The 13,837-nt window shown below is 38.0% G+C and overlaps 1 protein-coding gene across 18 annotated transcripts in view; it reads right to left on the bottom strand.

Moving 5' to 3' along the window:
- Window positions 1-13,837, bottom strand: part of ABCA4 (ATP binding cassette subfamily A member 4) — an 82,974-nt gene that overhangs the window by 65,467 nt on the left and 3,670 nt on the right. For 10 of the 18 annotated variants that reach the window (XM_080602786.1, XM_080602806.1, XM_080602787.1 and 7 more), the window contains 5 exons: window positions 11,656-13,468; window positions 10,625-10,787; window positions 6,798-6,890; window positions 2,852-2,945; window positions 1,718-1,859 (listed from right to left, as the gene is read on the bottom strand). In XM_080602786.1, the coding sequence (XP_080458912.1) occupies window positions 1,718-1,859; window positions 2,852-2,945; window positions 6,798-6,863 (302 nt within the window). In that variant the 5' untranslated portion in view covers window positions 6,864-6,890; window positions 10,625-10,787; window positions 11,656-13,468. Of the gene's footprint in view, window positions 1-1,717; window positions 1,860-2,851; window positions 2,946-3,256; window positions 5,513-6,797; window positions 6,891-10,624; window positions 10,788-11,655; window positions 13,469-13,837 lie in introns of those variants that run through there. The other 8 variants (XM_080602802.1, XM_080602804.1, XM_080602803.1 and 5 more) reach the window with 6 other exon arrangements.

The following is a 13,837-nucleotide window of genomic DNA, read 5'->3' as shown; positions in this document are numbered from 1 at the left end:
CCATGATGATCTTGCTGGGGGGAAAGGACCTTCCCCAAACAACACCTATGTCACAGTTGTACTGAAAATCTGCTCCGGTTATGGCCCAGGATCTGCTTTGGCATTTGGTTGGGGCATTCAGAGCACAAGCAGCCCTGCTCAGCTGGATAAGTGACATGGAAAGGTACAGAATCCTCCCCCCTCTCCCATCTCAGTCCCCTCCAATGTAACAGTGATTTTTAAGTACTTTCAGAAAATTTTTCTATTGGGGGCTGAAAACAACAGTGCCTGACTTCACCATAGGCAGCTGTTCACCTACAGTTCTGAGTTAGGACACACATTTCAAATAAGGATTCAGTCAGGTCCTGTGTTTATAAACAAATATGAAAAACAGATCTTATTAGCAGCATGGGAGGCCAAGCACATCTAGGGATTGAAACATCACAGGCTTTTCCTTCTGCAGTAAAACTGAGATAGAATTTGAACAAATACCTGTTAAGAAGCACAGTATTTTTTTAATGGTTATGTTTTTCCATACATGGAAAGGTAAATCTCTGCCCACATGACTTATTTTAGCTTACAGGAAACAGCAAACAGGAAGGACAAAATTCTTTCAGAAAACACAATGTATTTGCTTCCTCTGTAGTGCACTGAATTTACTCTGACTCACAAAGGGACAGTTTGTTCTGTAATCAGCAACCTAGAAAAGCCAGAATGTACACAAAATGGAACCCTTTAGCTTCACTGTATGACTGACTGTACCCACAAAGAAGCCCAGGTGACTATTCTAAACCCTGTTCACTAGGAACAAAAGTTGAAATGCTAAATTAACTCCAAGCTATGGATTTAAACACTACAAGAACTTTGATGGCATTGTCATTGTCAATGCTTGAAGTATAATCTCTGGATGCTCCAAAATGGACTAGCTGTAAAGGGAGATTTGTAATATTTTTTATAGCTATTCTAACAGGTTGTTGTCCACTCTAAGGGTCTTTGTCCACTGTGCTGTCTTTCATGACTCAGCTATAACGAAGAATGCAATGAAGCACTCCCACAGCTCTTTTTCACTAACAGTCCGGAAATCTTCCATCCTTCTATTTTGCTAATAAGCTTAGTAGCTGAAGGTTACTATGCTGATTAAAGTCTCACAGATATATAGCCAAAACAAGTGTTATATAAGAAGTAGCAGTGCAGATTTCCCCTTGCTACTACTATATCAGAGCCCTCATTCAGATGAAACAACTCAAGTAATGAGAAAAGAAAGCTTAGGGGTTTTCCAACTCATCAAAAAGATTTGTCTCGACACAGTCACCAAGCAGTAGGCAACAGAAAGGACGGATTTTATTATGTGAATACATGCTTCCTAGAGACCGGTACAACTGAACTCTTTCAAAAAAGGCACTGACCTACTGTTATGAGATCCGTTCAGACGTTGCTGACTACTGTTGGAATGAAACTGAATTGCCAGATCTGAAAATTTTTGCCTTTCAGTACTTGCACCCTGGTGTCTTCTTAAATCCTCACCTTTCCCTTTTTGCTTACATCACAGAACTATTCTATAAACTCTCCCCAGTATACTGAGGGACCAATCTGAGCAGGCTGAAGATGCTTCATCCTTTCTCCCCATAACACTCAGCAGGTGACAACAGGTTCAACAGGTGCCCAGGGCAAGCTAGCAGCAGTTGCCTAGCAGGTCTGTACTACTGCAACCCTGTCTCGCAGACAGAGCTCTGCTTACATGGAGTTGTTGTAGTTGGACACAACACCTGGACTCTCTCCATGGGTTGGGCTGCGGAAACAAGGGTTATGCATGTTACAGAAGATGCCATGTAACCACGGCAGTGTTCCTGCAGATGGCATTGCCTTGTTTGGGAAGTGACCTGGAGTATGGAAACAAAAGAATATAAATGATTAGGTGCCTTTTCTAATGAAGCTTGTGTGAACCTGAATAGCATTGTGAGCTTTTTTACTAAACAATGAATAGTTTGTATAGGATTTTTGAAAGTAATTAGCACCGGACTAATTCTGTTTCCAATGAGACAAGTGGCAGAGCTGGTTTTATTTTATTTTTTTTTTTTTTTTTGGTCAACAGAAATGGAAGAATACTAGAATACTGAATACTTTTAAAAATCCTACTTTCTGATTATTATTTTTTTCAGGCAACACATTCATAAACAGTCCAAGCTAAATAAGCAAAACCTGGTATCTCTAGAGTCAAGTAATTATCTAGCCTGCACACTAAACAATGAGGATGATTATCATGCTATAGTATGTGCAAGCAGCAATAAACACAAAAAGAGTGAGGATTACAAGAGGAGCAATAATCAGCATTACAGCCTTTCAGTATAACTGTGGTTTAAGGTCTTTGGTTTGCATAAAGTCAGTCAGTTGGTTACTACCTACTAAGAAAAGAAGCCTACTGTGTAAAATTCATATTTGCTTCACTAAGGTCCACACTTCCACTGGAAAACTTTTCAGTGTTCACACGTTATATCTTCTAAAGGCACTGATAATATGGCTATTTTCTACTGGAATTAGTTCTGACCTAGCCTTTTTAATTAATTATTTATTTGTTTTTATTCAGTAGTGAGACAATTTATCAACAACAGAGTTATAGAAATCTGAAATTTGATAGAGCCTTGAGACATCAAGTAAGTCCAACCACAAAATAGCTCACAGGAAAGCTAGAGTTTTTTTCCCCCTCACTGGTAAGTTTTATAATATATGGCTACAAATAACGAAACTACTCACAGCAAAGTCTGTCCTTTTGCCATTAGAAAATACTTGGCATACAAGACCAGTATCTCTGTCTGAGACCTTCTAGGCATTATCTAGCACAAGTCAGAGCATTAAACTTGTCAAATGTTCTTACATTCATGTTGGCGATATAGTGGATTAGCCTTCCTCAGCCACACAAGGGCAAGAAATAACGACAGAGGCCACACAAGCTCCACCAGAAGACGAAGCTGGAAAAACAAAAAGCAAAAATCCATTCAAACCAAATGCTAAAGATAAATTAAGTTCTTACACAAAGTGGATGACACTGTAACAATACAGAAAAACAGGATTAGATGCAACAGAGAAACAGAGGGATTTTATCCACACTTTTGCAATGTTGGGCTCATTAGCAGGCTAAAGTGCAACATACATACCTGAAGGTAAAGACTTTTTCATAAACCTACATTCTTTTATATTTACTTTTGCCTCTTTTTGTCACAACTCATTTCAAATAATTAATTTTCTAATACAGGTAAAAATGTATACATTAAGATCAAACCTCTTACTGAATAACATGCAAGATTCCATCCAAGGCTGCTTTATTGCCCAGGTCTTTCAATACACTTAGTAGAGACATCAGCTGCTAGCCGTGACAGAAAATCAAGGGCACTACTTTACCACAGAGCAACATCCTGCCTGTTTTTTCAGTCTTTCCTCCACTCTCATGTTTCAGTTTTACTGCCTCTGTGTGTTTTGGCAGAGGTTTGAAACTACAGTCCTTTGATCTTGTGACACAGGCTTTGGGCTCTGAGGAGCAGCTTTTTTTTTTTTTTTTTTTTTTTTTTGTGCCCAGCCACGTGGCACTTTTTTTCTCCTCCCTACAAGAGCCAGGACAGACTCTTTCCACAACCTGGGTTGTAGTACATGAACAGGAAAGCTCTCCCTGCCTCCTTTCTTTTACTCCTGCCTCCCACATCAGGCACCAAATACGTAACAGTAATGTGTACAGCAGCAGAGCCAAAGACACCATGGGTCACATGTGAATGTAATTTTTTCCCCCTTTTTCTTCAGATTGAGCCACGCAGGGTAAAAGATACTCCACAGAATAATTAAGAACAGTTTTTTGGAGCTGCCCTACTTTTTCCACTGTAATTCTGTTTACTGGCTTTAATGAAACACAGTTTAAGATTACGGCAAAAGGATACAAAGCTTTTCAACAGGCAATTGTTTCCTATTTCACACTTTGTTTCAAGGCTGGTTTGTTAAAAAAAAAAAAAAGTCCCATCACCTAAGAAGTTATGCATGCCTCATTTTTAAAGCCAGACAAAATCTTGCTAGAAGCAAAGGGCAGATGACAAAATTATCGGAGTAGGAAACCTCCCACTGCACAGCTCTTCTCCTCCACAGCTGAGAATACAGTGTTACAGGTCCTTCTCAGCAGCTAAGGTGTCTACAGGGCAGACCATTAACACCCACCGCCAACAATTTAATAAGATGTTTGGGATAAGCATTATGTGTAAATGAACTCGAAGGGGTAAGAACTGGGGAAGACTCCTGAGTTGTCATTTTTGCTGCAGTTAACCTGGGTTATTGCTCAGATGTTGGGTCTTGCTCCATTCCCAGGAAATAAAAAGTCCTCAGGTTGAATTCAGTATTACTTTCTCTCTGATCTAACTAGTTTGGATGGGATTGAAGGCTAAAGTACACGTGAAGCTTTCATTCAGTGTGTTGTACAATGAGGACTGACCAAATGCTGTTAGGCCTCTGATATTTTCCTGTAGGCCTTTTCCCAAGGATACACAGGTATCTCAGAACATACTAGGAAGGATCAGAGAGCAGCCCATAAAACCACAGAACCATAAGATAAAGAGCCAAAAATCCCAGCAATGCACACAGAGAAATGTAATATCCACGTGGACTTGTAATGGACCAAGATCAGCGATAAGACCATATAAATCTGACAAGTCTAAATTGGCTGTGGATCATCTGTTAACTGTAAGGAAGTCTTTCCTCTTGTGAATTAGAGTAAATAATGAACTTAGGTAAAAGATTGGACATGCCTCCATTTGTGGTACTGCGTGATGGTTACCAAAATCCAAGTTGATTTTCCCCAAACATATTTTGTATCTGCTTTTGACGTTAGGGATTTTTGTTTTGGTTACCTTGTTTCTCTGTGTGAACAAATAAGCAGGTAAGTTTATATACTTAAAAATAAAATTATTTTTACTGGCTCAGTTTTAAAATTTGTTTTACCCTTCAGAGTAAATATTTCTCTGATGTGGATTAAATCACTGTGCTCAAAAGCTAGGAATGATCACCACAAAAAGGCACTCTTTGGCAACACCAGGAAACCCCAAGGCTAGCACTTTTGAAACTTCTAAAAGAAAAATATCAACAAGAAAAAAAGGGAATTCCTAAAACCCAAGCAAGAACTTTGGGTGAAATATCTGGAAATATTTGCAAATCAACAATATTTCATACACTGAAAATACTGAAGACACAGATCCATTTGCTAAAAAGTTTAAAAAAAAAGGCTTTCAATTCTCTCAGTATACATATTACACATTCCAAGATGGACTTGCTTACTTTTTCTTCCTTCCTTCCTTCCTCTTTCTTCCTTTCTCTCTCTCTCTCTCTCTTTCTTCCTTTCTCTCCTTCTTCCTTTCTTCTTATTCCCTGAACTTAAGAGCCAAACTATTACAGCTCCTTGGTAATCAGTAAATGCAGGCTAACTTTGTAAAGGGGTTCTTATATTTGGTGTAATTTAGGTCAAGCGTGGATCAGTGAATTTCATACTGTATTAAATCATTAATACAGTTGTATTAAAACAATGTTGTAAATATAAATATAAAGTTGTATAAAAAACAATGACAATGTTGTATGCATCAGCTCTTGCTGGCAATGCAAACTGTGGGGTAAAGTCTGCAGAGAAGTTATGAAGGAATGGACATTCAATTTGTCTATGGAAAAAATCAGGTAATTCTTTGATCCTGGAACTTTTAGCTTGAGTCATTCCTAACAACTAAGATCTCCAGGAGTTATGGAAGAGGACAAGACAGCTGGTGCATTTTTACACAATATCCCTTTTGTTATTTTCTACTAGCAAAAACCAAGCAAACAATCACATTAGCATGGACACAAAAGTGGGCTCTGTCTCAGCTCTGTCAGCAAAATAGCTGGAAATGTTGGAGGTACCTTCTGTCTGGTTTTGACCAAGTTCTAGTCAAAGCAACTCTGGTTCCAAGCAACTCTGGATACATTTATTACAACTTTCAAACAATGATGGCACAGAAAAAATCAGGACAGCATAGGCAAGCATTTCAACTTATCCCGATTCTGTTTGATCCTATTGATGTCTGTTATCAAGACAAAATCATCTGCATGACTGTTACAGCTTCACAGCTGCCTGACTGTAGCTCCTTATTATTTTTAGTTTGAAATGGTTGGTCTTTCTCTATATGAGCTCAAAGGGAACTTTCCATGAAAAATAGCTTGACAGAGGCAGTCGCAGTATATCATACGACCATGACCCTGTCTTAGGGTTTTGACCAAGAAAATTCGAAAAAAAAAGAAGAAAAAAAAAAGGTGAAATACAGTAGAAACTAATAGATAAATCTGCTCTAATCCATGACTAAGTGTCATAAGATCTAGAAGGATTGAAAGGATTTAAAATACTTCTCTGACTTTCACTTTATTTATCATGATATTCAAGCACATAAAAAAAAAAAATAATTGAGCTTTAGGTCCCTAATTGGATTCACTTCTAAAAGCAGTTGGGTGTAAGGAGCAAATCTAAAATTAGGAATCAAATTTCCCTGAGCCCACATTTTCCTGACAACAGATCTTCTTCTATGAATGTAACAAAATATTACTGCCCACAACTCTTCTCCTTGTATGCTGTAGTATTTGTAAAACAAACAAGGAAAACAATGCAACACTGTCTGCAAGAAACATCTTTGCAAACTGCACAAGACAATATCCCAGTCTCATTTGATTCTGTCAGGAATTTGTGATTTTTATATGTGGATAAATGTATCACTAGTCGTTTCATCCAGGGAACTGCATGGTCCAAAGCTAAAATCCAAAGACTAATATTTTACCTTCTGTCTTTTCCGAAGAATCCAGTTCTTCCAGAGTAGAAGTCTGATTTGTCTAAGGAAGTTCATTCTTCTGCACCAACCGTTCTAGCTAACCTGTGGCAAAGGATACATTGACATTTCTCAGCTGACAATTTAAGCAGATCTCAGACCAACAAAACTGTTTTCTGTTCTTATTTTAAGATTATGTTATTGTAGAGATTGGTTCCTGTCGTTGTCTGCACTGTGTAATTTTGCACTTGATACACTATCACACATGAAAAATTGTGGTTTTCCTTTGTTTGGAGGCTATTTCCTGTGACACATTTTATCAGCAAAAAGCAAGAGAGAGGAAAAGCATTTCTTTCAAGTGAAAAAATGTCACTAAGATTGAATCCAGCTATTAACTTGGACTTGCAAGTAATGAAATGATGCAACAATTAACTGCTTTATCAGATTAAATCAGTGTTTTCAAAATAATTTTTTGTTTTCCAAGAAAACATGGATTTCCAAGTGGATATTACTTTACATAAAAAATACTTACAATAATGGCAGAATTAGTCTTTCCATTTAGACACTATAAATGTACATTGATAAGCACATCTTGGAATGGGTTTTGGAAAGGCAAATTAATTTTGCTGCCATTTAAAACAAAATAAAAAAGAAACAAAAAAAACCAACAGGATCTCAGATTTACAGGTTTTTAAATTCAGCGACTTGTAGGACACTTTACAGGGGATACAATAGAATTTAAGCCACTGTATGCTCTGCTTTCTAGATTCATGCCTCATTTTAACCACCGTGAATTTTTACCCTCAAAAAGAAAGAGAATTGGACACATAAGTCTAAACAGATACCTTCCACATACAGGGACCTATTCAAAAATAAAGGAAACAATTTGCTCCTGTATACACCTCCTACTTTATAGCTGCCTTATGGGATTAGAGAGTAGTTTCTTCGTGACTGATTAGTAACTGGGAGTCAGTGGAAAGGAGATGTAAGTTAACAATTGGAAAGCACTTTCTGATGATAAGAATGATGAAGCAGATCTGTTTGTTGGATATTACCCAAATCTCTATCAAGAATTGCACAGGCAAAACTGCTCACAGATTAAGTGATTTGTTGAGTCTCTCTTGCCGCTGTTCATCTAGAATTTTGTTTGTAGAAAATCTATTAAGTGGAGGAAATCTTGTTTTGTTTTAAGAGGCAAGACTTGGAGAGCATGTAAGAATATATTGTCCTAACCTGTCAACACAGCATTAGTTGACACAAAAATCAGTAATAAATCTCTGACCATTTCAGAAAATCTTCTCAGGTGCACATTTTAAGATCTGAAAACAAATTCAGTCCTCAACAGGCAGCAGGAAGACAGCACTGGTTAGAGGGGCTGGCACCTGCTGGAAAATATTCCTAAAAAACATGCAGGTCTCTTCTGACACACTGAACATGGAAGAGATTGGGGCAGGGTATCTGAGACCAGGCTTAGCTAGAATTGTCTATGCTGCTTACTGGGGACCAAATAACAAGACATCAATTCTGCAGAAAAAAATCCATGCAAAGCTGATGATGACAAAACCTGCATCATTTCCCATATTTTGTAGGTTAAGAGTTTCATGTAATTCTCAGTGTTAGTCCGTCAACTGTAATAACTCAAGTTCTAGAACAACACAGGAAATGAGACCAGCTATAAAAAGCTATTGCTGTTGTAAAGTGTAAATGGATTAACATCTGATGGTTTGAAGACGTACACTTTTGGATTGCAACAGCTTCCCAGCTTGAGTGGATAAAATCTAAAGGGAACAAAATAAACCCACTGCTTTGAGTGACTGACCAATTCCACGCAACTGCGTTGAAAAGTGGTCCTTATGGTACAGAGAGCATTAAGATCCTAAACAGGCAGAATGACATGCAGCAGACAACAATTTTGTTCTGGGAGATCCAGCTTCACACTGATGGGATTTGAGGCCTATTTTGACCGTTTAACAGAGGGAACAAAATTGAAGTCTTACTTTGAGACCAAACACCTGAATACAGAAGAGTGAGAAAGAAAATCTGTATCAAGTTTCAGATTGACCATTTGATTCCTACATATACATGGGTGATAGAAAAGGCTGAAATTCAGACAGTAACATTCACTTTTTTTTCCCTCTTTTCCTCAGTAATTGAAAAGAAGCACATCTAGTTCTTCAGATGTTTACCCAATCCAGAGCACTTCTGAGCAATTAACTGTTGGAAGGGTTTAGATCCCATGAAAAAAAAAAAAATAATACAATTGTCTGACCTTCAAGACAAGACAAGATTTTGGCAGTTTCACTACTGACAGCAGGTTCTGCAGCTGAACAGGCTGATGGCTCATAAGAACTTTCTCCCTTGGAAAGCCAAGTTTATATATATATTTAGTTGCAGGCAGCTCCAGCAGCAACCAGCTTGCTGTTGCCATTAGTGTGGCATGCCTGCAACCCCTTAAGGGTTTCCACTGAGGTTCTCTTCACAGAGCTGCTGACTACGAGCAGTCAGATGGCTTTCTGACACCCTTACATCACCCAAGGATCTCTAACCTGTTGGTGTTCTGAAGAATGAATCCTACAGCTGGAAAAATGGGAAAAGGCCAGTTCTGTTCTAGCTTCTCTCACCCTCCTCTATACCCCAGGTAGACACTCTGCAATCTTTCTGCAACAGCTGTGAAAGGAAATTCCAGCCTTCATGTCAAGGCCATAAAATATGTGCTCTGCCAGTGGTCTGGCCTCTCCTCTTCTTCCTCTTGGCTCATTACTGAACTATCCAATATGTTGTTTCTATCTCCCTGAGAGATTCCCTAGTAATACAGAGTCTGTCAGCTCATGTTCCCATATTGCTCACAATGTATGACATACCTGCACCACCCTGTAACTTTCACTATTGTTGTTAGCAAGTAAAAATTGCAAGGTCATGAATGGGGTTAGGACTGCCAGATAAAATGGCTGTTAACATTTGCCCTAGAAAATTTAGCTACTTTTCTGAGACTTGGCATTTAAGTAGTAAACAAGACAGAACTAATAACCTTGGAAAGAAAAAGGGACACAAGTAAGGTTATCCAGATTGTCCTTCTACATTAAACCTTGCTAGTTAGGGCTGTTGAGAGCGATCGGGAGAGAGATTCCTTATAAGAGAAGTAACTCCTTAATGATAGACATCTAATTAACATGTAAAAATTGCAAAGGAATCAGTGAAAGAAAGAAAACAGTGATTACTAGACTGATTGCCAAGGTTAGGATTCTGCTAAATAAATCAGAATATAAAAACATTTTTCTTTTTATTCTAAACCAAGATATTTAAATTATAGCATTAATACTTGAGGTGCAGACAACATATAAAACATGAAGAAAGATTCTATTTTGCTCTGCAGACATATTTTAGAAACATTTCTAATTTTACTGCATATTTATATTTCCCCAGACTGCCTTGTTTATTAAACCTTAATTAGGAGCTAAGTGGAAAGAAGCTTGCTTTCCTAAATGGAACACTTTCACAATTATGACTGTTGTCTTTGTCTTAAGTCTGTTAAGACTAATTGTCTTAACCTTATACAGCTTAGAAACCTAAATTAGACAGGTAAACATGGAACAGAAGTGTAGGAAAAAAGAACTAAAATAGTGCAATCAGAAGACAGTGGTGAGATAAACCTCAGATTCTGTGGCAGGACAGAATAAATAAGCAGTAACTCATTTTCAGTCCCGAAATATCCTTCCCTATCTAGGCATTACTCAACAGACTAACATAGAACTGTATCGTCAAGATTCAAGCTCTACTAATTTAAGTAGAGCAAAACAGTGCAATTTAATTACTGAGTAGGTCCATGCTAAAAATAGTACCTAGCAACAATGCGTCGAGAACTCCACGTGGGCTCTGGAGGTACGTGAACTTCTGAAGTGATTAGTCATGCTGTAGATCTACCTTCATTCTTAAAGGCAGCAGCATCCAGATCGCAAGATCAGCCGTGGCTTGAGACAACTACAGTTAGGAACACCACAGGCACTAGAAGAAATTCAGTTACCAAAAAAGTTAAGTTTATTAACACAGATATTAAACCCCCTCCTAAAAAGCAGAAAACAACAACAAAAACAAAAAACCCCGCCACATTAAGAACTGTTCATTCAGCTTTTCAAAAGAAGCTAATGCAAATCAAGTTTGTTAATATTTAGAATGGCATGCATTTGCTGCCTGAAGATAACAAGCTCAAAGGATGTGACTTATATCCATGGCATACATAAATCTCTGGATTGTTAATTTTCCTTTTGCAGGAACTGATTTCCCCTTCCGGGGGCTGAGTGTAAGGGTCAACAAAAATAACTTGGTTCCATCAGCAGCATACTGCTGAAGCGTGGGAAGACTATTACAAATTCCCAAACCACAGGAAAATAAAAAATGGCACTTCTTCTGTGTTTTCTTCCTTTTTTCCTAGCTGTTAGTACGATAACATAGAAAAATGATTTGCTGCATACATTCAGAAAAAAATTATATGTATTATTGACAGAAGACAAGTGAAACAATTAGTTACATCAATCATTACCACTAGTTTTACTACACAATGTAACAAAGCTAAATACTGATTTTAAATCAGTAGAAATAAATTAACTTTTATATTTAAAAAAACTAATTTCTCAAAGTTCAATCCTATCTTACTACCTTCAGGATGACATCAGAAAGAAACAAGCAAACAAGCAAGGCATAAAAATATCTTTAAAAAATAAAGTCATAAAAAGGGGCTTTTTCTTCATTTTTTTTCTAGCTTTTGCCCTTCAACAGGGAAATATAGTGACAGCTTTTAAAACCTTGACATTCTAGTATTACAGCTGGAACTACAAAAAGCCGTTAGAAATTAAGTTAAGCATTTATTTCTCACCTGACAGTAAATGAGGCAGAAGACAGTAGTAGACCAAATCAGATGCCTCTGTATTTTACTTCATGTTAGGTAACAGGGAGGCCTAAAAATGAGTTAAACAAATCCACATCATGTGGAGTAGGTTTCATATTTTGACTGGCTGCCAACAACGAACAATAGCTCTTCCCTGACTTAATCCTGGAGGTTCAGTAAAGCATTCTTTCTCCAGATTGTAAATAGCAGTTAGCAAAGGGTACTCTAACCCTGTTTATACTGTACCCATTATACCTTATTAATAAAAGCTATCAAGAAATTCTCTTAACTGTGTATTTCTTCAGGTATTGTACTTCTATTTTACCAATTTAATCAATACCTTCACTATGTTCCCGCTTCTGCTGAGGACCCTGAGCCCCTGAGCTCCAAGGGTACTGACATATCGGACTACTTCATTACCAGGTTAAGAACAATGCAGTGTGTTAATTAATTCTTAGATTGTTTAATCTAAGCACTGACCTTAGTAACTTTATAAGCAGATTCCTTCAACTCTATGTCTGCTGCTATGGTCTTAGAGAAGACACAAGCCTTTCCCACTACTTCAACACTTAGTTCATAGGAATTTCAACACTTCCTCTAAGCTCCATTTGTTTTATGAAGGTGGCACAAGTATTTTTCTCTATAAGAGACAATGTTCTAGAGACTGGGAATTTCTTCTGGGCTGTCTAGACAAATCAAACCTGCAGTAACTGGAGAAAAATATTTTTTTACCCAGTTCATTTTCACACTTGACTATGACAAAATGAATGTTTTTGCTGTTGCTGCCACACTTCCCTTGTGAAACGCATTGGAAATTTGTTCTTCTAGTGTCTGCGTGTGCAAAAATAGCCAGGTAAGGTAGTTCAGTACATTTCTTCATGGATCATCACTCTAAAGGAACAGAGAGAGTGAGACACAGAAGTAACCATTTCATAACACCACTATAGGAGAAAGAAGTCCGTTCTTCTCATCCAAGGCTTCTTCAATGTTAGGTTTTCTAGAACTTCTAAAATGTCAGCAAGCTGCAAGCTCCCACAGAAACACAGTAAGCTGAATATAGCCTGGCTGTATGTGTTCTAGTTCTCACCTCCAGAGATGCGTTCAGAGAACTTTTCAGCAAGCTTTGTCCTTCAACTAATATTTACTATATCCAGTTACATATTAGGATTAAATGACTCACTGCACATCTCCAAGATAAATTATCCCCAAGTAGTACCTGTTAAAGGTCAGACACAGAAGCAAAAAAGCACTGAACGAACACTAAGGGTTTGGTTTGTTTTTCAACAGATTTTTCATCTTTAAGGGTTTCAATAGACGACAATGCAGCAAAGACTCCCACCAGCGTTTCTGTCAGGCAGTGGCTCTGTATGAGCATTATCATAACGTCCCTCACTGCCTCACTGGGGCTGTTCTTCCAAGTAGGAGTTGAGCACTACTCCAACCTTCATTATTTAAAAAACAATGAAAAAGGTTGTGGCAGCATTTGTCCATTTCTTTCTCCCTCGTAGGGCTCTTGGGAGACCTTTGGGAATCCTCCACAGAAATCTGCTTCACTGAATTTGATAATCTATAAGTTTACATCAGACCACACTGCAGCTCTGAAAGCACAGCACAGCACTTAGCACCCTGCTTCCTTACCATGACTATCTCAGGACATTCAAGCTGCTGCACAGATTTGTTGCCTAAACCAACGACTTCAAGATGGCTTTCTTCAGGAAGAATTACGTGGCAATCTCATCGTTTACACGTGGCCTTGGTCTAATTTCTGTTGGCTGCGTTCATATCATGGCCCTGCTGCAATCTTAACAAAGAAACAAAGGGCTTTATGAACCTGCAGAAGGAAGTCCACTCTGACTAATGGCACTGCAAAACAGAGACACTAGTGCTGCTAGTAAGCTGCAGCTTGTGCTTAAGCACTGCTACTATGTCTGAGGCAATCAGACAATTTCTTTTATTCAGCAAACAAACATTTTAGCCTTGAGATGAACTCAAGTTATTTTAAGAAAATTGCTATTTTGTTGCTGCCTGCATGGTATGCAGAGACAGCTCTAACAGATTAAACTAATCTCCCCTAATTAGATTTTTACATCACAAGGATAATGATGCGGTATGTTTCTCTTCTACGTTTAGCTATGTTAGCTAGAAAGCTAACACAATTAAATGCTAACAC

This window comes from Anser brachyrhynchus, assembly GCF_964034855.1.
Source record: "Anser brachyrhynchus genome assembly, chromosome: 8".
Lineage (NCBI taxonomy): Eukaryota > Metazoa > Chordata > Aves > Anseriformes > Anatidae > Anser > Anser brachyrhynchus.
The sequence above is the reverse complement of the archived record's forward strand: the minus strand, read 5'-3'. Positions and strand labels throughout refer to the sequence as shown.